The 26,876-nt window shown below is 40.2% G+C and overlaps 1 protein-coding gene across 1 annotated transcript in view; it reads right to left on the reverse strand.

The window, feature by feature from the left end:
• Positions 1-26,876, reverse strand: part of MYO16 (myosin XVI) — a 247,923-nt gene that overhangs the window by 134,904 nt on the left and 86,143 nt on the right. The window contains exons 11-15 of the mRNA XM_075265275.1: positions 26,612-26,722; positions 16,745-16,810; positions 14,573-14,700; positions 6,339-6,444; positions 1,630-1,747 (exon numbers count right to left, since the gene is read on the reverse strand). Of these exons, the coding sequence (XP_075121376.1) occupies positions 1,630-1,747; positions 6,339-6,444; positions 14,573-14,700; positions 16,745-16,810; positions 26,612-26,722 (529 nt within the window). The remainder of the gene's footprint in view (positions 1-1,629; positions 1,748-6,338; positions 6,445-14,572; positions 14,701-16,744; positions 16,811-26,611; positions 26,723-26,876) is intronic.

Here is a 26,876-nt window from a genome sequence, read left to right on the forward strand (position 1 = left end):
GCAGATTGTTCCTAAATACGTATTTTAGCAGTTTTCTGGTCTTATAAGAATCTGCATTTTTTATAATTAGTGTGTCTGATTTTCCAGGGATCTTGAGGTGTACAGTATTTGCCTGATCAATGGTCTTTCTACTTATTGTAATTGGTTGCATGGTATTGTGACTTGGTAATTGGATGCTGTATTCAGCTTAATGACTCTTCAGATACACTACAATGTATACCAATACAAGATTGCCATATCTGCCATGCTGTCTTTTACAGAATGGACACATTGACAGCAGAAATTGTGCCACAAATCGCTGACACACTGTAACTTGCCAAGTAGTCAATACTTATTATTGAACTGGAAGGATTCAATTAACATGTAACTCAATGTTTCTCAATGTGATTCCTGTTGTGTCACCATTAACTACTACTTTATCAGAACCAGCTAACTAAATCTTCCCTAACTTGTTGTTAGGATTGTGCAGTAGCTGCGGCCATGATATGGGCGTCGCTGCCTGTTCCTCTGCACAGTCCAGGGTTGCAAGGGTTAATCTGCCTTGCAACAGCCGGGCGTGGTCGACTGTTTGACCGACATAGGTGTTGACCAATGGACGCTCGGGCGTGGGCAGCTGGGCTATTTGCTTGTGACCGCCCCTTGCCTATATAAGGGGGCTGGTCTAGACGCCCGGTGCTCTAAGATCAAATTTCAAACCAGAAATGATATGTGTGTGTGCGTGCGTGCGTGCGCGCGTGCGCGCATGGGCTCCAGCCTGAATAATATTTAGTTGGCCTAGCTAGTAATTTTCCCCTGAGATAGCAATGCCTTTAGTAGTTGGGCAGCATGCTGCCGTGTGTGTAGTGTTGTGAATTGTCTCAGATGGATTTAGCAAGAGAAACTCTCAGTCAGTATTCACACTGGGTTGGTTTAAGCTGTATTGTGGGTTGGGTGGAACTAAAGCACACTGGGTTTAGTCTGTCTCTGTCTAGACCAGGAGTTCTGGCTAGACAGTCTTAGTTGTTGTAACGGCTGCTCTGATCTGCACAGGTGGTTCCATGAATTTAACAGAGCACACCTGGTTCTTTAGTTAGCTGACAGTGACACTAACTGTCAGACAGTATTCACACTTAGGTGTTAGCAGTAAGAGTCCAGAGGGCTCTGCAGGATATCATTTCTTTTAGTTTTTTTTTTAATACATCCTGCTGACCATAACACTTGTATAGAGACTTGTAACTTGCTCAGACTCATACAGAGGAGATGAAAAAAAGAATCTACTTCTCATGTGATGGTGTCCCGTACTGATGAGTGTACTGATAAAGTATGGTTATTTATTAAACCAATTTAATACAATACTGCAACATATTAGCAAAACCCTTGACAGGCTGCAAATCACGACACAACCAATGAGTAGTCACATGTGGACACATATGTCATGTCACTGTGTGATACAATATCATGGAACAATATTGGTGGTCTGATGAAGAATTTGATCTTTTACTCACATTATACTATATAGCTTTCATTTACTAGTATATTGCACGTTGACTGCCAACCCTTGTGTACTGTAATACATTGCTATGGATTCTTCCAGTGCCAACAGTTGCCAGTCATTGTTTGTTCCCATAGTACAGTAGACATATCTCTTACCTCCTAATAAAACTGACGTCTTTTCACAAAAATGTAATTCGAGAAATTTAATAAAGCGACTAGATGAGCTATTAAGTGTTGTTCTTGCATGACCAAAGGCTTCTAGAATTGTATTTACCTGTGAATTAAAATAAGATGATTTCTTAACAAATATCCAGTTAAACACAGATTTGTAGAAATACAAACTATTGTATCTGTATTATACACCAAGCCCGCAAAGCAAAATAGTCTTGCAGTCTTCATATCACATATAAGGCCCATTTTTATCCTTTTCATGATTTTGCCTAGACTCTTATCAGGTAATAGGAATAGGAGGCATCAGTTTTGCCTGGACTAATATGACTTTCTAGAAATGTTTTTCATGGCAAAAAAAAGATGCTTATCAAAAGCTGCGGCAACTCCTTACATCAGTACACCTAAAACAGACTAATATGAAGGTCGAGCAAAGATCTCCAGAGGAAGGCTCAATCCCTACAGGCTTAGCTGCCTGTCACCTCCTCCAGCGTCAGTCTCAGTGATAACCCATCTCTTCTTATTTGTAGTCAGGTGCTGAGGTGGTTACATTTTTGCAAAACCACAGTTTATTCCATATTTTTATGAAAATCATAGCAAAAAAAGTCAAAATTTTTCACTGTTTTGTCATATCTTTTTTTGAACCGTAATAACATATATGCAGTGTCCCTACCATAGTGTTATTTATCAGTGTACCGCACTTCCTATTCCCAATTTACAGAGATTTCATTTGCCAGGATCAACAATGCTATATGTAACATTATTCGTTCTGGTGAAATGAAAAGTCAAACATAATAACTAGAGATGAGCGAACACTGTTCAATCGAATAGATATTCGATCGAATATCAGGCCGTTTGAGGTATTGGATTCCAATCGAATACCACGAGGCAATTGACCAGCGTTGATTGGCCGAGTGCCATACAGAGTACAGCATTCGGCCAATCAACGCTGGTTCTGCCGGAGACTCGTCTATGAGGAGGCGGAGTCTAAGATCGGACCAGAATGGAGACTGCTGTGGACCGATCTTAGACTCCGCCTCCTCCTGCAGAACCAGCGTTGATTGGCCGAAAGCTGTACTCTGTATGGCATTCGGCCAATCAACGCTGGTCAATGCATTCCTATGGGAAAAAGTCAGCTCCCGGATATCGCAGACTGACAGGGATCCTGACGTAATACAGTGACTTGGGCATGTTAGATGCCCCAAGACATGCTTCCCCTGCTGTCCCAGTTGCATTCCAGGGTGTTGGCATAATTTCCTGGGGTGTCATAGTGGACTTGGTGACCCTCCTGAGTCGAAGAGTGGGATCCCCTGAAACGAGCATTTTTCCCCCATAGACTATAATGGGGTTTGATATTCGTTCGAATAGTCGAATATTGAGGGGCTATTAAAAACTAATATAGAATATTTTCCTATTCGCTCATCTCTAATAATAACCAAAATAAATAAATTTAAAAAAAAAAACAATTAAAAAATGAAAAAATAAAATCTAAAAGTTCCTCAACTGGATTATTTGTGATCACCATTACTATAATGACCCTTAAATTGTATATTAATATTAATATGTGAGCATTATTAAACAAGTAATAGCTAATACAATTTTATAATTGTATATTAATATTAATATGTGAGCACTATTAAACAAGTAATAGCTAATACAATTTTATTTGAAAAAATACCTGAATTTTCTCCCTAATTTTAATCCTTATTATGTTTCGTATGTATTATGCTTCATAATTGTGCATTGTACATTTTCAAGAACAACAGTAAAATAAAGTGACATTTTTTTGTCCCCACTTTTATTTTCCTTTTATTTTCGGTTTCTCAGAAATAGAGAATTGATTTCTATTAAAGTATACATGTTTATAGAAGAGAGGGGCCAGGTCAGCCACAGGTTAGACAAACAATCAGTTCCATTGAGGTGCAAAAATGAGATTTCAGATTGCTAAGAGAGGTTAAGAGCACATTGTTTTAGATAGGCTCCGGTTCCCATTTTTTTTCCTCAAGTTACTTCTGTTCCAATTTCAAAGGAACAGTAGCCCATACAATACCATATGTAGAGTGCAGTATTCTGGGACTGGGATATGTAGATGAATGACATAGTGATGTACAGTATATAGAAGGGTATGACTGCATATCTAAAAAGGGTTAAGTGTAACTGACAAGACCATAAATGGATTTAAAGGGATCTTCATATTAACTAGAATGTTCAATTTACTGCACAATTGAAAGATCTCCCAAAGTAAACACTGATGTCCCCATATACTTATCATACCTCCTTTTAGCAAACCATACAGATGTGTCCTTACTAAACTGATCTCCAATTTTGCTGAAAAGTTCTGGTAAGAGAAGACATATCTGCATGCCTTAAAGTCAAACTCTCACATTATTTTTCTATTTTCTATTTATTTTTTCCTTGCTCTTGTTTTGGGGGGTGCTTGGTGAAGATTTTTTGCAATATTCATAGTTAACCTGTTTAAATTCCTTTATTTAACTAAGCAACTCAGAAGGAGGTCATGTGGGACAGCACTAGGAACTAACTATATATATCTATATCATAACACAAGTAAGTTTAACCCTCACACCTCTCCTGTGAACGACATATGTAGAAACTGGGGGGCAACAAAGAAGACTGCTTTTTTAATGATTTGTTACGTCTAGTTTGTTATTGTTTCTTTTTACCTTCTCACTGTCTGGTCCTGAGAGGTTTGACATTAAGAAGCAGAGCTCATCTTGCAATTTGTGAGAGGCACAGAGCAGGTCCTCTGTCCTGAGCAAGCCCCCATCCTCATTGTCCATGCTAGTTACAAACCTAGGAATGAATTTTTGCAACAAGTCCAACATGTGAGTAGCTTGGCTCTTGAATGTTGTTTTGTAGGAGAGAATAGAGGGCGCTACTGCAGTGATGCCTGTGCAACCAGGAATTTTGCTTGTCATGTTCCAGGGAGTACAGTTGTAGCGAGGCCTGTAAGGGTTTGAATCCCACTCACTGCATTGTGTGTAGCTCGAGAAGTGTTTTCAGCAGGACTTGTATGCAAGGATGTACTGTTTGCCATGTCTCTTTGTGTATGTATGACGCTTGTTGTAATATATTGGTTGCAGCGTCCTAATGAAGAAGGGCAATGCTGTGCTGTATGGAGATGGTAGTTAGCTGAGAGTCGCCTGCAATGTTGATGGACATTTACATGGTGTTGTTGTGCAGAAAGGAGCTGTGTCCATGAGGGCTGAGAGATAAGGGTCTTGTATTAGCTAATTGCCTAGATGAGAAAACAGATGGTAGATGGCTGGATGCGATCCGACCAATAGGGTAGCGCCAACTTATGAGTGTAGAGTGTGAAGTTTCTCCTCCAGATTTCCTACAGCAGACATAGGGGTATACTCTATATAGGTCAGATGTGAGTTGAGTCAGAAAATGATCATGTTAGTTAGCTTTGTAGGAAGAATAAGTTCTCAATGGAACTTTATTCTATTGTGTTCCTGAGATTTGGAGTAGTGTTTGGGAGTCAGACAGTTGGCCAAATCCAGTAAACCTATGTAAACCTGTCAGGACACACAAGGCAGCCATTGCTAGAGTAGTCTTAGGGCTTCAAGAGTGTTGGTGTGTATTAGTGATTGCTATTCCTAAATATATAGTCCTATATATAGGCTGCCTACTGTTAAGATTTTCTATGCTACATGGTCATGATAACTCCTACAAAACATACATTGTATGGGAGGGAAACTCTTTCCCTGAAGACATACCGCTGAACATAGGGGGCTATGTAGAGAAGATTACCCACTGGCACTTTAGGGATGGAGACTCTCCCTGAAGACATCCATGTACGTATATTAGATACCTCAGTTCGCATACCTAAGTGAATAGTCTAGTGGGACACCTTAGGCCCAATATTGGAGGCTCCTTCCAACTGTCATTGTTTTCATAGTTTATTTGCATACTGAATAAAAGTAGTGTTTGTTGAACCTTGCAAGATTAATCTCTTGAATATTTACGTTGTTCACCCAGCAATTTAGTTTTTGGTCTGAGGTCTCTTTAGACCCAAGAGTATAACAAGTGGAAGCCCATAAACAGTCCTACACACCCCTCCTGGGCTCCGCTTCATTGTCCTGAATGACATTAGTGGTCCCGGAAAACTGCTGATGTTATCAGTGGCCATGTCGGGTATGCCAAGGTCACAATACTTAGACACATGTATCAGTGCATGCCCATGCCACGTGTTATTGGCCCCCAATGGTTCATGGGTGTCAAACCCCCAAAAGCACAAGCTTGGCCGAACCTCACCCCTAATTAATATTCGATTTTCTCGTCAGTACAGCTAGTTTTACAATAGTGTTCAGCTCTCCATTGTACCAGTCTGCATGGGCACCCGAAAAATGGAGAGCCCGTCTGCTTAAAAAGTGGTTACCCAAGTACCCCCGCAGACCCCATTGGGTCCACTGGGTATCTGTCGGGTTTCCATTGGTCCCTCTTGCCAGACTTTTCTCTCTGCTGAATCCAGGAAGGCGGAATCTGCGACTCCAATGCAGATGTGAACCTAGCCTAAGATTGCACTTTGGCACACACAAAAGGTATGTTCACTGATCCATTTATTGTTCCTGAAACACCATATAAGTGGTTTATAAGCAATTATGGTGATGGTAGACTCCCTTTAAACTCATACAGTAATGTGACTTAGTAGTAACACCAAAGTTATAACTCACATGTTTAATCTTTGAATGCAGAGAGTTCTTCCTTGAACTACACCTGAGGGCCAAGTGTTTAACTATATGTTTGCAGGCTTCTGTCTTTCCAGAACCACTTTCACCACTAGAAACAAAATATAAGAAACTTGGTCAATATGTCATAGTGTAAAACAAAACCTGGTTGTACTTTAAGTGCTTATGGTTTCTCGGCCCCCTTTTATTAATTACCTGTTACCAACAATGGTGTATATGGTCTATATATCTGACCACTGCAAACAATGAATGGGTATATCGCAAGATAAATTAGGTTGACACATCACCTACACAGTTAGTGACTGCCTGCCATGATCATGTATTAAGGGGCTAAATCATCACAAGTTTAAAAGGAGTTTGTTGGGGATCAAGGAACTGTAGATACCGATGAAGTAGCAGATTGAATGGATGAATACACCAAGTCAGTCCATGGTCTATGTGCTGTGAGCATGACCCTAAAATGATCAATCTTCATGAAGTGGCTATATAACACTTTTTTGTTGTTGTGTTATCCTTCTTACTGTAAAATTGGATTTATTTGTAGTGGGAGAAGAGAACTAGGTAATACAGGTTTTATTATTCACTCACAGCAAGCTAATACCTTGAAAATGGTGAAGATGTGAAACATAACGTGTATTAGCAATCACTTTCATTTGCATTGTAAATAATCATTCTAACCTAAAGCACCTTAAAACTGTCTTAAAATCTGCTCAGTTAAAAAAAAAATAATTAAGGGATATAAAGCCACTTCCAGCCTCTATGGATGGATAACATAGTACAGTGCACTATAATCTCACAGTGTGGAGCTCTAGAGCCACCTAGTGGCAAATAACAAAAGTTACAGACAAAGTATCTTTAAGCTAAATTCACACTACAGTAGCCTATCTTGTTCTGATCCATCAGAGGACCAGAACAAGAGAGAGTTGGACTGCTAAAATAGCAGTAACACACAGAGACTAACCCCATTGACTATAACAGGGTCCAATGGGTGTATGTCATTTTAAAACTGAAACCGGAGGAGGAAAAAGTTCTCCATGCAGGAATTTTTCCTCCAACAATTTTCATGCGGACACTACGGTGAAGACTCTGATGCATATGTGAATTTAACCTTAGATTGGCTAGGTATATACAGCTTATTTAGCAAACAATTCACAAACTAAAAGCTTGGTATTATATGTGGGAATAAAAACTCAGTATTCATTTCTTAATAACTTTTTGAAAAACAAAAAAAAAACAAGGTTTCTTGTTAATGACCTTGTAAGTTTTAATATTTGTTAATACTGATGATATTGTCATTCAAGCTGGAAGATAAGTCAAATCTATTAGAAACCACAGTGTTCGAGGCTGGGGCTACATTGTGTCGTCCTGCGACTCCTTCGCTTATTTAAGTGAATAGTGTCACTTTACAAAACCATGGCTGATGTGACTAACACTTCTAGTCACAAAAAAGAACTGTAAACAAAGCCCATAAGAAAGTCACACAAATGCGGACCAGGTATAGTGAAAGATTAAAAAAAAAAACAAAGACTACATGCTCCGGTGTCTCGCAGCGCCCCAAAGCTTGTTCCGTTGGAAGTCCTCGCCATTTGTGACTGCTAAAGCCAGTCAGCAGCCTAAGGAATATACCCAGGACATCAGAGCTGACATTTTTGAGTGATGTCCCAGGTCCTTTCATAGGCTTATGAAGTTACAGATTGTGGGGGCATTCATCTTCCCCGACCTCAAGGAAAAAAACTGCTTTTCCTGGACAGCTCCTTTAAGAACAATCTTCTATCAGGTATCTCAGTGTAGTTACTGTTGCTTTAAAGTTACTGTGCCAACCTGGGAAGTTTCCACAGTGTTCAGATCTCTTAGGCTTTTCCAATTATCAACTGATGAGACATACTTAAACCATCTTCCTCCTCAGCCAGGTGCCTTCTATTTGGTTGTATCTAGTGTGGCTATTATATCTAAACTGTGTGTATTGGATTGCTCTAAATTGACCTTTGGCATGTTACTCAAAAACCTCTTGTATTCTGATTTTGGCTCTGTCATTACCTCAAGGGGTGACTCTTGGCTCTACTGATTTAATCTCCTGCTTTGGATCTTCCTTGTAAAGTATTGTGGATTCGGATTTGACTTCAGTTAGTGGTACATTTATTTCTTGTACCAGTTCCTGTGATGGTGATAACTTGGGCCCCAAATTCACTGTATAAGAATTAAACATCTAGTTCTATTGCTCTCGGTTGTCAGCCAGTTCCTGCAATTGGGGGACTCTATAATAACAGGATAGCAAGCTTATCGCTAGGTTCACACCTGCGTTCTTCTTTCCGTTCTGTGCTTTCCGTCTTCTGCATGCCAGAAGACGGAAAGCACAGACCGGGTCCGGCCGTGAGCGGCGGTGAGTGTTTTATGCTCTCCGCCGCAAAACCGGATTTTTTTATCTGGACACAGAGTACTGCATGTCCGACTCTGTGTCCGGATTATAAAACCCGGTTTCGCGGCGGTGAGCATAAAACGCTCACCGACGCTCACGGCCGGACATCTCTCTCAACCCTTGCAAATGAATGGGTGAGAGAGACTCCTGCAGGTTTCCGTCTCCTGCCTCTGTTTTATGCAGGAAACGGAAACCTGCATAACGGAGTTCACAACGCTGATGTGAACGAGCCCTATAATAGTTTTTTTTTTCCATTATGGAACATGTGTAGAAACTCGTAGATCAGATGCAAGATAATAACCAGATAGTTTAGGAGTTGGCTGAGAGGGTTCAACAGCAGGAGAGATCACAACCTCAAGTTCCATTTCCTTCCACTGTTCCCAAGGAACCCAAATTAAATCTTCCTAACACGTTTATTGGTGATTGGAAAGCTTTGCCCTTCAGAGATAGTTGCAAGCTGCATTTTCGTCTGTGACTACATTCTTAAGGTGATGAGCAGCAATGGGTTACCATGGGTCTTTTTATTAAACTCCCATGCTCCCGAACAGTTTTCTATTGACCATTTTTTTGCAACTCTGGGCCTATTCTAGGATGATCCTGGTGTAATATCCTTGGCTGAATCCAATCTGCTTTTCCTCCATTGTCCAGATGAGGATTACTGTTGCTGTCATACACAAAACTATACAGCTACAGACTTGAGTCTAAAAATTCTGAAGCTGATACCTTGTCTCAAAGTTATTGCTCCTCTCAGGACCCTGATCCTGAGGCACAACCAATCCCCCCTGAAGGCATTATTGTTTCTGCCACTTTTTCTGATTCTCACTTCTGAGAATCAGCAACTAGCCCCCCAAGAATACCCCAGCTGTAAACTATTTTTACCTCCCCAATTTAGGCTGAATTACTTACATGTTTCCCTTTTATCTGGTCATCCAGGAAGCTCTGGTACTAAAAAGATTAGTTTTTCATCTTTTGTGGTGACCAGCTGTGTCTCATGATATCATTGCCTATATCTCCACCTGTGATACTTGTACTCCTTGTCTGCCCTTTGGGTGAACTTTGTTCATTGCCAATCCCTCAAAGACAATAGAATCATCTTGATGGATTTCATTACTGATCTCCCAACTTCTGACGGGGAATCCGTTATTTGGGTAGTTGTAGATCGTTTCAATAAAATGTGTAGTTTTTTTTTCATTATTTCAACTCCAAATGCCAAAGTTCTCTCCTGATTATTTATTGATCATATTTTGTCTATGTGGCATTTTGGATTATATAGTTTCTGATAGAGGCGTGTAATTTGCCTTTAAGTTTTAGAAAGCTTTTTGTACCAAATTGGGAATTCAATAACCTACTTATCTATTGTAGAATTCACCATTTATAGTCAATATCATGTCTCTCTGAATACTTTGCCATTTTTCTGTAATGATGGGTTTTACCCTTGTTTCAGGTCATCATCTGAAAGTCTAAAAGTTAATGTTGACTAAAGATAAATTGTGCACAGTTTGTGTTCAGGATTGGTCAGACCTGAAGAATTCACAGTTAATTTCTAAGAAATTTGTAGATAAAAGACAATGAGAAGGTCCTGGTTTTCCTGAGGGGAAAAAGTGTGGCTCTCTACTAAAAATGTATGTCTTAAGATTCTGTCTCATAAATTGGGTCCTAGGCTTATTGGTCAATATGAAATTCTTGAGGTTCTTAATGTCTTTTCGTTTACTTCCTTCCTCCTTCAAAATGCATAATGTTTTTCATAAATCTCTCCTTGAGAAATATTTGCTGTTGGTTACGCCACCCAATAAACTTCCTGCCTATGTGGAAGGGGACCTGGAATTCAAGGTTCAAAGAATCATTGGTTCACGTAGTGTTAGAAGTGTACTCCAATGCTTAGTACATTGCAAGGGGTATGGACCAGAAGAATGTACTTGGGTACTGGCTCATTCTGTTCATGAAGATATACTAGTCAGAAATTTTCATAGAAATCCAGGTCCAGTAGGGGTGCCACATGGTGGCTCAGTGGTTAGCACTGCAGCCTTGCAGCGCTGTAGTCCTGGTGTTCAAATCCCGCCAAGGGCAAAAAACCATCTGCAAGGAGTTTGTATCTTCTCCCCGTGTTTGCATGGATTTCCATCCCATATTCCATAAAAAGACATGCTGATAGGAAAAAGTGTACATTGTGAGCTCCATGTGGGGCTCACAATCTACATTAAAAAAAAAAAAAAGAAATCCAGGTCCAGTGGCCCCTCATAAAAGGAGGGATACTGTCAGGACTCTTTAAGGTTACTTCTGCTGTCCTGTGATGCTTCTGCAGTGTTCAGAATCCTCTTATCTAATTAGCAAATGAGGAGGCATATGTACAGGGCCGGTTCAAGGTTTCAGTGGGCCCTTGGGCAAAAGATCCTCAGTCCACCCCTTTTGGAGCAGTACAATGTCCAATGATACCGCATAATGTCCCAAAGTGATCTCCATGCAGTACAATGTCCCATAACTGACCCTCCATACAGTATAATGTCCCATAGTGGCCCCTCCACTCAGTATAATGTCCCATAATGGCCCCTCCACTCAGTATAATGTCCCATAGAGGCTCCTTCACACAGTATAATGTCCCAAGGCTGTCTCTGTGCATAGTATAATGTCCCACAATGGCCCCCATACACAGTATAAAGTCCCATAGGAACCCCTCCACACAGTATAATGTCCCATAGTGGCCTCTTATCACAGTATAATGTCCTCTAGTGGCCCCTTCTCACAATATTATGTCCAACGGTGGCCCCTATGGAGTTCCTTGCAAATATTGCAAACATTTTTGTGATTCACCACTCATGAATCATTATTATACTCTGGGACCTCTTCAGATACTTTTCGGAGGCTCAAGGAAGTTGATCAAACATGTGAAACAATGTTACGTACCTCTTCTGGACTCTGGTGCAACTCCCTACTGTCTTCAGCCCTCTTCAATAAAGTCAACAGATGTGAGTTATGCTGTCGTTATGATGGCCTGACCCATGTGACATTTGTGACGTCACTAAAGAGGCCCGAAGACAGCAGGCAGTTGTGTTGGAGCACTTATTATATTCTGGGGTCTGAAGAAACCCCACAGTATAATAATAACAGATTTGTTAAGGATGTATTCAGTCAGAATGAAATCACCAGGTGATTTTTAGTGTCAGCCTTAGGCTAAGGCCACACATAGTGGAAAAGCTGTTGGAAAAACCTGCTGCAGAAAAGCAGCAAAAAACATAGGCTTAAATTGAAATGTCTTTGCTGGGATGGTAACCTGTAGCCATCTTGACACTTGCATTGCATTTCTTCAGCAGCCAAAAATGATGCATTTCGGCAGCTCGTGGCCCTAGCTGTTAAAAGCTTCAGTCTAGGGCCATTTTGAAAGCGGTCACATTTTAACTGAGTCACTTAGGCTATGTTCACGGTTATTTCATTGCAGATTCCACCAAATGAGGTGGGAAGAATGCGACTGCAGGCTATATTTCCAGTCAAAACTATGAAAAACACAATGATACTCCACAGACCACTGCCACTACTATCTGGTGACAGAATATGCAATGCATTATGGTTTCTAGTATAAACAGAAACAGCAACATTAGTGTGAACAGATCTTTACTTTGTCTATGCCCTAAAATAGGATGTACAGTAATTGTCATTCAATGTGATGCTTAAAATATCCGAAAATCAATTTAAAAATATTCTAAAAAGTGGATGCAGTAACAAAGAGCATCTGGTGTTGTGAAGGCCCCAGCTCATTGATATCAATAAGCATCTATGATCATACAGAGAGCACACAGAACATCATCAGATACTTGGCAGGAATGTTTCAATAATCTGAATGAACGTTGTGATTTTAAGCGCTCCAGCAAATAGGTGCATGTGTTGTAGTACTTGTAAAATAAGCATAAGTCTTATGTTTGCTCTACACTGAAAGATAATGCCAATCACAGCTGAATAAACAATATCTAGGCTAATACTGAATATCCTGAATAAACCCGAAGGCGAGGTAGCAGCAGGACTATAAAATGAAATGTAAATATGTGTAGCATAGTATTAAAGTAAGACATGAGCGGCAAGCAATAAAGCCTCAAATAATTACATTTGGAATTGTAAATATATCTATAAAAATGCATGAGGTCCCTCTGGAGAACACGCAACATCATAATCTTCTGAAGGAGCTTTTATCACAGGAAGCAGAAGGAGAGCTTCTAGCATTCGGAGGAACTTACCACCTGTTAGTTTAACAACATTTTTCTAATCATAAAAAGATACAACAACATAAAGAACTTCCCGGCTTTTTTGTGCAGCCCCCCCCCCGCATTTGTTTTAACAGGTCAGGCCATATGGATAAAACACTTATATTTTACTTTTTTCTAAAGCTATCGTGTTCTAGTCCCTGACCATGTCATATGAGCAGCAAATGGACTTTCCGTTTATCCATTCATTCCATTAATGTTCAAAGTCAGTTTGAGAGATAAATTAGGAAACGCGTTTCATGCTCACACATAAGATGCAGGTGTGAATCGGCGAGTCTGTTTGCCAGTCACATAGCCGGGGACTGGAACACACTAAAGGGGCTAAAGATACTGAAGCAAGTAAAATATAAGAGTTTTATCCAATAATCCAAACCTGCGCTACTACTATTAAGAAGAAACAGGTGGGGGACTAGAAAAACTGGGGAGTTTTTTTTTTATGATTGTACTAATATCATGTTCTGGATTACTGTTATATTGGCCATAGTCAAGCAGTAGGTGATCCCAAGGCAGATCCAAGATCCCAATACTATAGTAGAGAGAAAAAGTTGGTAGGTACACTTGGAACTGCAAATTTTATAATAAATAATAGGGAAAAAAGTAAGAAAGAAATCTAACTTTGATGTATAATATCTGCCATATACAAGAAATATGAAAGAGATTACATACAGTGCACATCGCAGCACAGAGCAGTATAGTGCTACAAGTTGACAAAATGCAAGTTTACTTGTTATGGTTGTGCAAAAATGAGTACAGGTTTAGTGATAGCATAATGTAGTCCCATTGACTGTTTATAGTTCCTCGTACTATAGAGCAAATGTGATGATATGCAATTGGTAAAGCTGGGTTTATATCATGCTGCTAGAAATTCCATGTAGAAAAGGATGTAGCACAAACTTTATTTGGACAACAAGAACAGATTGTTTTCTTCCTCAGCTCCTGTATAAAACAGGAAGGAAACTGATCCATATTTATGCACATAGCCCCTAACTCCGAAGGGAGATTGGGGGTCACAGGTAACAAGCACAAGCCATGAACAGTGTTGGTTAAATTACATATAAACATATAGTATACTATTATAAAATCGCCTATTATTCAGAAAAAGATGATTTTATTATAGTATTATCAGCAATATATTTATATGGCTTTTAGGTCTTTGTGACTCCTTACTCTGGCAGAGAGAGATCATGAAAATGGAACCTTACCAACTGCACATATATTATAGTCCAGGGATAGAGGTCACAGCAGGTGAAGAAACATCAGGTTACTTTTGAGCAAAGTGTCATTGAAATAGGGCTCTGCTTACATTTTATGGCTGGATTCACTATACAATTATTATTGGGCTAGTGGCTTCCTGTACCTACAGGATAAGACCTAAAACTAATTATACCATGAATATTCAACTGAGCACAACCAATACAAGCACTGCTTGCTAGCCCCATTTACCATTGTAAACCCAGCTCTACAAGGTCATGAGATAATACATGCACAATGCTATGCACAGTCCTCTAAACAGCACAAACACATTAAATATGCTAATACCAAGCAGACAGCACCTTAAGATAAAGCACTGAGGTCTTCTCTCTTGGAAAACCATATGGTAAGCTCTCTCTGAACAAGCAAATATGTGTGGAGGAAGCGAGGAGCACAAGCGTCCAGAGATGTTATGGTATAACTGAGTAACCTAAAATTAGAAAAAAGATAATAAAATAGGCATAACTTTATTTAAAAAAGGTAACAGGAATATATTTGTTTAGTTTGTTTTATTTTTTTATTATAGCAATGTTTTACTGTTAGTTTACATAATTTAAATTATATAGAAAATCCATAATCTAATAATTACGTATGTTTGTAAAATGCTTTATCACAGCTAAACTAGTGGATTCAATTGTGCCCATTAAGTTGCTCTCATAATTTTAACTAAGTGCACCTAGGAAGTCTTCAAGAGCTCCTTGACACAGTCCTATTTGCTATTCAGGTGAAACAGTTTATACATCTACAAGACGGATGGCAATATCCCAAACAATAAATCAAATGCATCAGAAATAAAGCGAACGCCAATTTATTTTATTAAATATGACAAATGTTAAAAAACATATAGAACACATACACAATGGACAATGTTAAAACATATTAACCAAAGGGGGATGACCAGACATACATTTCATACTCCATCACAGATCACAATAATAATTTATGCAGCAACTCCAAAGCTCAGTTTATCAGTAAATCCAGAATTCAAGGTGTTAAGTAACAAAATAACAGGAACTGTACTTGCCCAAGTGGTATAAGTGGAGGTCTAGGACAATCCCCAAACTTCACTTCAATGTGAGTTTTTATCCACCTTCCTCAGGGAGTGGCAGTTCTTGACCACAGACTAGTACTGGAAGGGTGTTCCTCACTGCTCAGTGTCATGGCTGGGCGATAAGGAATGCCCCCACACACAGTATAGCGCTATGGACTCTACTGTCAGGGGGGCTTTCCTCACAGACTGTCAGAAATGCCCTTCTGACACTGAAGAGCTATGGTGTGCTAAATTCAGTGCACTGTCAGATTTCTATCGGTATATAAAACCGCAGGTGCCCAGGGACCTGAAAGCTCTTCTTTAAGTGGTCCCTGTGCTGGAATAGTGAATATCAAAACCCATGTACAATACACTCATCTTGATTAATCCCCCTTCTCCAATATTTTTCCAATATAAAGAAATCACTGGAAAAGTTTAAGTTTTGCCAATTTGCAACAAACTGTACTGTTTACTTTTATGAGTTGTACATTAGATTTGGATGCTGAGACTCTTGTGGTTTCAGCTAGCACAGAAAGACAATGGCATGGAGAACCACTTGTGTTATTTTATAGAGATAATTTCTACAAAAAATTGCTGTTTGAAAGAGCTGTGGAGCATATGAAAATGCTATGGCCTCTTTGCTGTTTACTTCACATTGTGTCTGGAGCAAATTGCAAACAATGCAAACAGTAAAGAAGTCAGGACGCGCTTACAACTAGTGTTAGACAAATTGGTTTGGAAAGAACCAGGTTCAACTCGAGTGTTCCAAATTGTTCTGTTTTTAATGAAACCAAGCAATTTGGGATTTGTCTCAGACAAGGGTAGTGTAAAAAAATAAAAAAAACATTTATACTCTTCCTCCCTCATCTCTTTTGAGGATTCTTGTGGCTACCAGTGATCTGTGTCTTCCTACTTGGGGGCGTTTTGGAACTCTTCTGTTATTTCAAGTGCCCGAGGTCACTGCTAAGGCTGAATCACAGGCCAATTGTCATGGCGTTGTTGTGCGCATGTCTCTGCTGTGGCCAAATCACAGACGCTGGCTCTGGCATCCTTCTGTGAAATCTCATGACAGGAGGAGGAAGACACAGATTTCAGTACACTGTAAGGGGGGCCTGAAAGAGGTGAGCATAAATGATTTTTTTTATTATTATTTTTTAAACCTCTCTTGGGCCTACACCTATTATGCTCTGGGTCTGAAGAGACCACAGAGTATAATAATTTCACATTCAGATGGAACAAGTCTTCAGAGCTTCGTCCATCCTTTCCTACGACCCCTACATCTCTTTTATTGATTATCTATCCTGTGACTGGATCATTGACAAAAATGAGTTGAATAAGAGAAGGCAAAAGTGAAATGAACATATATCAATGATAAAACCACATACAAAAGATAAGGCTTATAAAATGGGAACATAAATATACTTATAATAAATTGAGTTCTTACCAGAGATGAGTAGATTGGGAGATCTTTGTATGGATTTACTAGCAGCAAAATATTCCCAATGTAGGTCTGAAATAGAGTTAATTAGACACATTACACATCATTTACATAATAAATATAATAAGCATCCAGTTCAACCAAATTTAAGTAAACCTTAGGGAACTTTATCACTTTTGTTATAAATGATATTGCTCTTATCGGTCATACACTGAGAGTAATGGCCGTTAATGGCAATAGTGAAGGATGCAGATGGAGCCCCCTCTATATGGTGTCCATTTCCATTCACCCTAATATAAAAAAAAATGACAGATGTTATCTCCTGTTAATTTTGTGTACTTTTGTAACAGAAGAAAAAGTCCTGCATGTGCAAGAATTTTTTTTTCTGCCACAAAATCTACAAACATGTTTTTTTTTTAATCTTAGAATGAATGCATATGGATGTGGTCAATCTGTATCAGTTACTCTTATTGCTATTAATGTCCATTGCTTTCATCATTTGAGAGATGATAACCATGGACATTAATAAGAGTAGTATAAATTTAGTGTTACTCTGGTTATGTTTATTAACAGCTTACAGGCAGCATACAACATTTTCAAAGGGGGGGGGAGTATGTGATCGAATACATAGGTAATTCAGCCACTGTATCATGATGGTCAATTACAGATATATCTTAAAGTGGCAGGTCATACAGAATTGAATTAAAGTATCATATAAACAAGATCAATTTACAATATCAAGTGCATCTATTGCTAATCTAATGTGTAATGTGTCTGATCCTGAGGATACACAATGCTGCTTCTCTCAGGAAACTCTATTTATAGTGATGCTTGAAAGTTTGCGGACCCTTCAGAATGTTCTATATCCTATTAATATTATAAATGTGAAATGTTTGTGAGTTTGTGGGTTTGTGACTTTGGATGATCGGATGTTTGGCGGTCAATCACGCAAAAACCGCTCCACCGATTTGAAATTTTCCACAAACATAGTCACTACACTCGATTGCGCAATAGGCTACTTTTCGTCACAATAGCGCACATACATTTTTCCCAGGACCCCCACAAAACCCAAACTCACATCACTATCTCTGCAATCTCACACACTTTGTACCATAGCAAGCCACAAAATTCATATTACCCTCTACAGCAGAGGTCAGCAACCCCTGGCACACGTGCCAAGAGTGGCACTCCTGCCACATTTCACTGGCACACCAGCAGCACAGGACCTGCAAGAGTTAAATGAAGTCCGTGCTCTGCTAGAGCTCAAGCATAAGGACACTCCCTTTTGAGAGGGACGCAGGAAACCCAGGGGGTGGAGCTTAATCGCTCAAGTCTCTGCCTGCCTGCTATAGTGATAGCTCCTGCCATCTGCACCCGGAGGAGGACAGGAAGCTGCTAGCAAACAAAGTAAGAAACACACAGCTACCTTCCTTTAGTTCCTATTCTCATTAATGTCAGGCATTTGGGGTTATTAGTTTAGTGTTAGTAACTCCATGTGCTTCACATTAATAGGAATAAACCCCATCATGTCAGTCACATTAACCCCTGTGTGCCTCATATTAATAGGAATAAACCCCATCATGTCCCTCATATTAACCCCTGTGTGCCTCACATTATTAGGAATAAACCCCATCATGTCCCTCATATTAACCCCTGTGTGCCCCATATAAAGGTTACTAATATGTGAGACATATGGAGGGACTAATAAAAGACCTCAATAATGAAGATACTTAATTATTACCTCCAAGTCTCTCACATATCAGTAACTAGAGATGAGCGAGTACTGTTCAGATCAGCCGATCCGAACAGCACGCTCCATAGAAATGAATGGATGCACCTGGTACTTCCGCTTGGACGTAGCCGGCGCGCTTAACCCCCCGCGTGCCGGCTACGTCCATTCATTTCTATGCGAGCGTGCTGTTCGGATCGGCTGATCTGAACAGTACTCGCTCATCTCTATCAGTAACTCTTACACAGGGGTTAATGTGAGGGACATTATGGGGTTAATTGCTATTAATAAGAGGCACATGGAGTTACTAAACTGTCATGCACAGGGCCAGACTTCATGTTGCTTGCTCAAGAGTATCCTGTGCCCAAAACGTACATGTACTGGCGCAAAATAACAAATCATACAACGTCGTATATCGAAGTATATTAACCTGAAATACCTCTGTCCCAAAGACACTATGTACAGTTTATACCAACACCGTATAGCAGCTGAAATACAAATTAACTTCAACACAAAAGTCTAATGTATTCTCAGAATTTACAGCAAAAACAAGATACACAGTTACATTTCATATCCCATACCTTATACACAGTACTAAAACCTTACCCGCGCCTGTATTTACCCACTTCTACAATCACCGCAGACGAAGTCGCGGGTACCAGCTAGTTTCTACATAATTTGGACCGAAACTACGTCAGATTCTCACCCAAGACCTAAAGTTGATTAATAGAATCAAATCAAACAAAATATAAGACTTGCTTATTTCTAGAAGAAAATGATCCAATAACGCATAAAGTATTCAAACTTTGCTTTCAGTATCTGGTGTGATTCCCCTCTCCCTTGTGCAGCAATAACTACATCAGGTTTCTGATATTTGAGGATTAGTTCTGAACATCAACTTGAAGGAATTTAGCACATCCCTCTGTACACACCAGTTTCAACCCTATTATGTTGGTGGGTTTACTGTCATGAACTGCTTGACTAAAGTCCTTCTACAACATTTCTGTTGGATTAAGGTCAGGACTTTAACTTGGCTTTCCCAAAACTTTAACCTTATTCTTCTTTAACCATTCTTTGATACAATTACTTTTATGTTTAGGATCAGTGTCTTGCTGAATGGCCCGCTTTCTATTGAGATTCAAATCACAGACAGATGTTCTGACATTCTACATTACAGTTTGCTGGTATAATTAACAATTCATTGATCCATCAATGATGCCATGCTGTCCTTGGCCAGATGTAGCAAAACAAGTCCACATCCACCTTGCAAACAGGGCATTAAAGTTTGGGATGTTTATGATATATATATATATATATATATATATATATATATATATATATATGTATATATATATATTTTTATTTTTTATTTTTTTTTTAAATGTAGATTGTGAGCCCCGCATAGAGCTCACAATGTACATTTTTTTTCCCTATCAGTATGTCTTTGGAATATGGGATGGAAATCCATGCAAACAAGGGGAGAACATACTAACTCCTTGGAGATCGTTTTTTGCCCTTGGTGGGACTCCAGCGCTGCAAGGCTGCAGTGCTAACCACTGAGCCACCGTGTGGCCCCTTGTTTATGATATATATATTATGCATGTGGCATGTATTTTCCAGATGGGAATACCTCTTTAGTCCATGGCCCCATGTGGCATAAACCATAGCTGTTTTGGAAATCGTAGCATGCCAATTATACCTCCAGAAATACTGATGGTTTCCCAGTAGGTATAACGGAAGCAGAAAGTCCGCCACAGTTTTTCCTGCACTGTTTTTTTGCTGCATCCTGCCACATGGGGCCTTAACCCAAATCCACTCAAGTCTGATAAAAGTCTACGTGTAGCCCCAACCTAAAAATTACTGATTTTTTTTCTTTCCTTATTCATATACAGACAGCAACTTGTGGTTGTAGTAAATTAATGTCATATTTCTTGCCTCCATGCCAACTATCATAAGCCTCAAAACTGAAGCAGAACAGCTCATATAGCTGCCAGAATGATATCTTTAGTAACAGTTGGAGAAATTCATGTCTCAGTTGGGAGGAATAAAACTTGCATTGTGCCATATTTTTTTACATTACTTCTTCACAATTGTCAGTTCACATCAATCATTAAGAAATGTCAGCCATACACTACTTCTCTTCATACTGTACAGCTGTAAAAATAGAATCCTGTCTGACAAATGGAAGACATGAAAACAAAGCTTGTATATTTTATTCAGATGAAAGAATATGGAGATTAGAATAACTGTCTGTCTCACTTTCTGATCTTTTATGCTATGTTGTTAAACATTATTACTATTAACAACACAACTAGTTTAGAAACTTCTACTGCATTCAGATCATTTGCTAAGCAAGGGTTTACAAATGTGAGAAATGTAGATACTAGTTGGGAAAGAACAACATTGAACATGTAAGTGTACTTAATGTAATAAAATAAGAAAATATGGGGCAAAATAACATAACTGAGTAATACACTGATAACCATTTTTTTTTTATGTAGATTGTGAGCCCCACATAGAGCTCACAATGTACATTTTTTCCCTATCAGTATGTCTTTGGAATATGGGATGGAAATCCATGCAAACACGGGGAGAACATACAAACTCCTTGCAGATGGTTTTTTGCCCTTGGCAGGATTTGAACATCAGGACTACAGCGCTGCAAGGCTGCAGTGCTAACCACTGAGCCACCGTGTGTCCCTTACTGATGATTGTTTTTAACAGACTATACAACATACACCCATAGGCATAACCTGAACCTCCTATGCCCCAATGTAAAATGTGTAATGCAGCTCCTACGTACCATTTAGAATAGTGGTTTATTTTATGGGACAAAAGGACCTTTGAGGTCCAATCAGGGTCCAGTGCCCGATAGCGACTGCTACCTCTGCACCCCTTATATCTACGCCACTGCATACACCTTCAACAGCTGTTGGCTGAACACTTCTTCAGGTATCTGCTATTGTTTTAGAACCATGCATGCTCAGTTCGCCAAGTAAGTGTTTTTTCTGTATTTGTAGGGTGGAGTAAGTAAAGTGTTTAAGGATAACTATGTCACTATCATGCCATTGTGTTTAAAATCACTATAAATCATTAAGTAATTTGCTGCAACTAAAAATGATGTACAAAAATATTTACTGAGAACAGTATCTCATAGTCATTCTCCATATGGCATTAAAGGGTTTATCTGTATTAAAATTATTGATGACCTGTCTTGTCAGATTAGGTGGAGTCTGACACCAGGCAACCCCATCAATCAGTTGTTCTCAGCAGCTGATACACAGAGAATACTGTAGAGCAGGAAGCAAACAGCTCCGTTCTTTGTGTAGTGGTCAGACCAGGTACTGTAGATCATCTACCATTACTCTGTAAGGTCAGGTTCACACGGAGTATTTTGGCTCGTGATTTGGTACGTAAACGTCGTAGGAGCTTTTGCGGGCCGTATACGCTTCCATTGTTTTCAAAGGGAGCCGGTACCGTATACGTGGCGCTATTTTGCGGCCGTGATTTTGCGGCAGCCGCAAAATAGCGGATCATTTTCCATTTGAACCCAATCCTGATCACAACTCTGATCCTAATGCAAGTCAATGAGATTTTTTTAATAATCGAAGATCGGAATTTAAAAACGATCCTATTCACTACACAGCATAGAGTCCAAAAATTGAACACTTTAATTGTTAGACTCCATGCAGTGTAGTGATTACAAAAAAATCCTCTGGCTACTTAGTCCCCCCCCCCCCCCCGGTGTCCACTTACCTGCACAGATCGCTGCCGCTCTCCACTGTTCTCACTCCTCTTCGTGCCTCTTCTCGCTTTGCTGCCCCCGCCTCCCAGGTTAGTGTTACAGACCTAGGAAGAAGGTGGGGCTTGTGGCTTAGGAGAGTGTGGGTGGGCAAAGGCCGGGAGATGTGAGTACATCACTCACGTCTCCCCTCCCAGTACCAGCCCACACTCTCCTAAGCCACAAGCCCCGCCTTTTTCCTAGGTCTGTAACATTAACCTGGGAGGCAGGGGCAGCGAGGCGAGAAGAGAAGAGGAGCAAGAACAGCGATCTGTTCAGGTAAGTGTTAGCTACTAGAGATGTTAGCTAGTCTAGAGATGAGCGAGTACAATTCGAAACTGCCGTTTCGAATAGCACATTCCCATTGGAATGAATGTACACAGTCGGCGCAGGGGGTTAAGTGGCCGGATGCCAGCACAGGCTGTGTGCCGGCTGCATCCATTCATTTTAATGGGAGCGTGCTATTCGAAACGGCAGTTTAGAATAGTACTCGCTCATCTCTAGTAGATAACATTGTTAGCTTTTCCCACAATGCTTGGCCAGTAGAAAAGCATTGTGGGAAATAACCTCCGACCTCGATTCCGCCTAAAAAGATTGGAATCGGAATTCCAATCGCGATCGTGAAATTTACTCGATCCCCGATCAGAATTCCAATCATTTCTGATCCCAATCGCTCAACCCTATTAAGAGGTTAAAATGTAAATAAAACATATAAATTTGGTATCTCCAGAATCGTACCGAAACAGAATACAGGGGACATGTCATTTTGGCTGCACAGTGAATGCTGTAAAAACGAATCCCGTAAGAAAATCGCACAAATGCATTTTTTTCTTCAATTCCCCCCCCCATTCTGAATTTTTTTTCCAGCTTCCCAGTACATTATACAGAATAATTAATGGTAGCATCATGAAGAAAATATTGTCCTGCAAACATTAAGACCTCATATGGCTCTGAGAGCAGAGAAATAAAAAAGTTATGGACTTTAGAAAGGGGGGATTCAAAAATGAAAAACTAAAATTAATAAATGCAGGAAGGGGTTAATATTTTTAACTTGGAAAACACTATGATTTATCCATTACGTATTGTGATATTACATTTAAAGGGGTTTTTCATCAAAGTGAATTATTAATAGGATTGGGTTAAACTCGTAGATCGGTAGAGGTCTGACTTTACTGATAAGGAGAAAGGGGACATTTTTCCTGTTCTGACACGATAAACCAAAGAGAAATTAATAAATACAAGAAAACAATGTACAGAAAGTAATGGCAAAAATTAATTGTTTTTCAAGAGCCTGGGAATGGTTCAACAATTAGTCTCGTATCCTTCTAGACTGAGGAAGAATGCTTATAAATGAAGACTATTCTCTACATTCTTTAACCTTAACACAACTTAGCAGCCAAGCAACTACTCGCACAATGTGTCACAAGAAACAAAAAGCTACAGCAACCGATCTACAGGGCACTGTCAAGACAGCAAACATTAGAGTTCATGACTCTACCAATACCCTACCAAGCCAAAAAACCTGAAAGATTATAGCTGTCAGGGAAGGTTAGCTCATGTGGAAGATTTGAATAAAACACCAGACTTGTGGAGCATGTCCCCGGGCAGATGCCAACAAGCTGGCATTGCTCAGTTTTCGTACACAATAGTATCTTCACATCAACTGTCAATCCTGGGAGTAGAGGAATGAAGATATGAATTTGTTTCTAGTGATAAGACTTGAACACCTCATGATGACTTAGAATGAGTTTATTATAAAAATAAAGACATTACTACCGGTAATTGTAAATTTGCAATAATACGTTTAAATTATTTACCTATATATCTATATAACTATTATTTAGGTTACGTTTCCATATGTGTTGTTCTTTCCATTCTTGTGTTCCACAACAGGAATAGAATAAAAAGAACAGTGAAAATGCATCCATCTACTAACATATACCAATGGTTCTCAACAGATTCCATTGACTATAAGGTCTTCATGTCTTTTTCAAGCATAATATTTTAAAAGGATTCTGCCTCCATGCACATGTGAACAGAGCCTTATCTAATTACAAAGACCTAACAATGCCAGCTTGTATCATCTGAACGAGGACATGCAACACAAGTCTGGTGTTTTATTTAAATCTCCCAATTCAGCTAACTTTCCCTGACAACTTTAAGGGCCTGTTCACATGGTCACAGAGGGGGCGGATTATGGCACGGAATCCACGTCATAATCTGCCCCCTCACAATGGTGGTCTATGGAGACTGCTAGCGTAAAAAAGAAGCGAGCTGCCCTTTCTTCAGGCGGATTCGCCTTGAGGCAGCAACTTTCTTAAGGTGGATCCGCCTCGCGGCAGCAACCTTCGGAGTTAGCCCATTCATTTGAGCCTACTCCAGAGGGAAAAGCAGCGACTGTCGGAAGCCGTGACAGTCGTGGCAGGCAGATTTTGGCCCGAGAGTGACACAGCTCCCCGCGTCACTCTCAGTGCCAAAATCTGCCCTTCCGCACCCCGTGTGAAGGAGGCTTATCTTTCATCTCCTGTTGCCCCGTAATGGCTGCATGCTGCTCTGGTAACTGAGCAAATCTCCCCTAATTTTCTTACACACTCCCTCATGATCTCCCCCCAACTCATGATCCTTCTATGAGAATCCTACTCATGCCCTTCGCCCTTCACAATATAATGCTTCCTTTCTAGTCCCAGCATACGGAGTAACCAACAATGTCTTCCCACCCCCAACACAGGCTCACCTCTCTTCAGAACTTGCTGTAGACTCCAGAACCCTATTTTGGTTCTAGGACAAGTAATGAAGAGGAACAGGACTTACTACCCGAAGCGTAACTGACACCTCCAGTAACAACAGCCTGGGACAATCTCTGGTCTACCAAGGCCCACACCTCGCTTGATGATTGGATGCTGCATAAACTTCCCACAGAGAAGCCACCTGATGTCTTCTGAATGCACCCACTCACCTCTCTCTGTTTCCTGGAGCCCTGAACAAGCCTGAAGACGAGCTAAAGATGCCCCACTCCCACATACTAAAGTCTGGGCCTCCACTTGGTCAGCCAGATATGTGACTGCAAATGCAGAAATGCAACTACCACACAGAATGGTATAACTATGGCCTTCCTTAATCTACCTCGCTGGCTGTCACCACAACTTAACGTTGGAGACAGCCAATTTTCCTCTAGAGGTACCCCCTGAACAGCCATCATGGATCAGGGGATAGAGAGATTAAAGCAGAGGAGCCCGTATGGATTATGCTCCCACCATCATAGCACATGGTGAATGGGGGCTAACATGGAACGACCTGGGCACACAAGGTAGGAGGGAAAAATCATTACCTCTGAACCTAGTACAGCCCACCTTGAACACACTGAAACCAATATCACTGTCTGTAGAAAGACACTATGGCCTATGGATTCTCCCTATATCCACTCCCTTTAGGACTATACTCCTTGCACCTCCTCCCCCACAGGACTGTACTCTCTTGCACACCTCTATTGTGTTTTGAGCTGTACTGCTGTATTGTGCTGTACTCTCTGCCCAGTCAGGACTGCACTCTATGCCCCCAAAGCCCCCAAACCTCCTCAATACTGTGTTGCAATTTGCGCATTGCCTTGCATTGTGCTATACTCCCCCTCCCCTTTACCCATACACCCCATATTGTGTATGGGATCTACCTACAAGTCCTCATTCCTTATGGTAAGGTTAACTTTTTGAGATCTGTTCATATCGTGCAGAAATGTATGGTGTCTGCAAATTGCTGTGGTGTTGTGTATGTGGGTTTGGCTTGGCAGTAGGGGTGCTTTTTGGGCTGCTTACCTCTACCTCTTTGGGAACTGTGTTGCAGCACTGCACCCACTATATACAGGATATTATAATGCGTGGAGGACTGCTATGGGACAATATATATCATATCACATGGGCCACTTGGTGTATTGACATCATGATGTTATGTGTCATTACACCATGCAAATCACTTAATTATTGAGGCTCAATTACAGGCCTTATCGGTCCCTGACCTCTCTCAAGAGGCTGAATAGGACAGTGAGGCTGTGCCAAAGCCCAGTAGAGGTGTTTGTTTGGGTTACCTACCTCATTTGGATGTCCACTAATAATACTCTGAGGGTCTGAAGAGACCACAGAGTATAATAGTAGTTCAAGGGTGGCGAACGCCACTAACTTCCATTATGGGATTGGTGGCTCTCACTGCAGTGTATGCCCCTGTGGATAGTGTGGTGCATCCTATATGCATACTGCAGGCAAGTACCGTCTTAAGTAACTTTAAGTACTATGTATACACTGACTAATATGAAACTGTTGCTATATATCTATCCTTCATAAACTGTAAAAATTACTCTGTTGCACAAACTTACATATATCTGGTTATTGTTGAAACGCTTCTGAATTTCATATAATAGGCTACTGTCTGTGAGCTCGCTGAGAGTTGCCAAATCATCATTTGGGGCAGCAGGCATTAACTTGATCTGTAAAATGAAAAAATGTTGTGCTGTTTTATAAAACTTTCTGATACTATGTTTATGACTATCCCTTCTACAATAATAATAAGGTCTTCAGTTACGTGCTACATATTAGACTAACAACATACTTTACAGACTTTCAAATTACCAAGAAGCAAGT

The sequence above is a fragment of the Leptodactylus fuscus genome, chromosome 2 (assembly GCF_031893055.1).
Source record: "Leptodactylus fuscus isolate aLepFus1 chromosome 2, aLepFus1.hap2, whole genome shotgun sequence".
In the NCBI taxonomy this organism is placed as follows: domain Eukaryota; kingdom Metazoa; phylum Chordata; class Amphibia; order Anura; family Leptodactylidae; genus Leptodactylus; species Leptodactylus fuscus.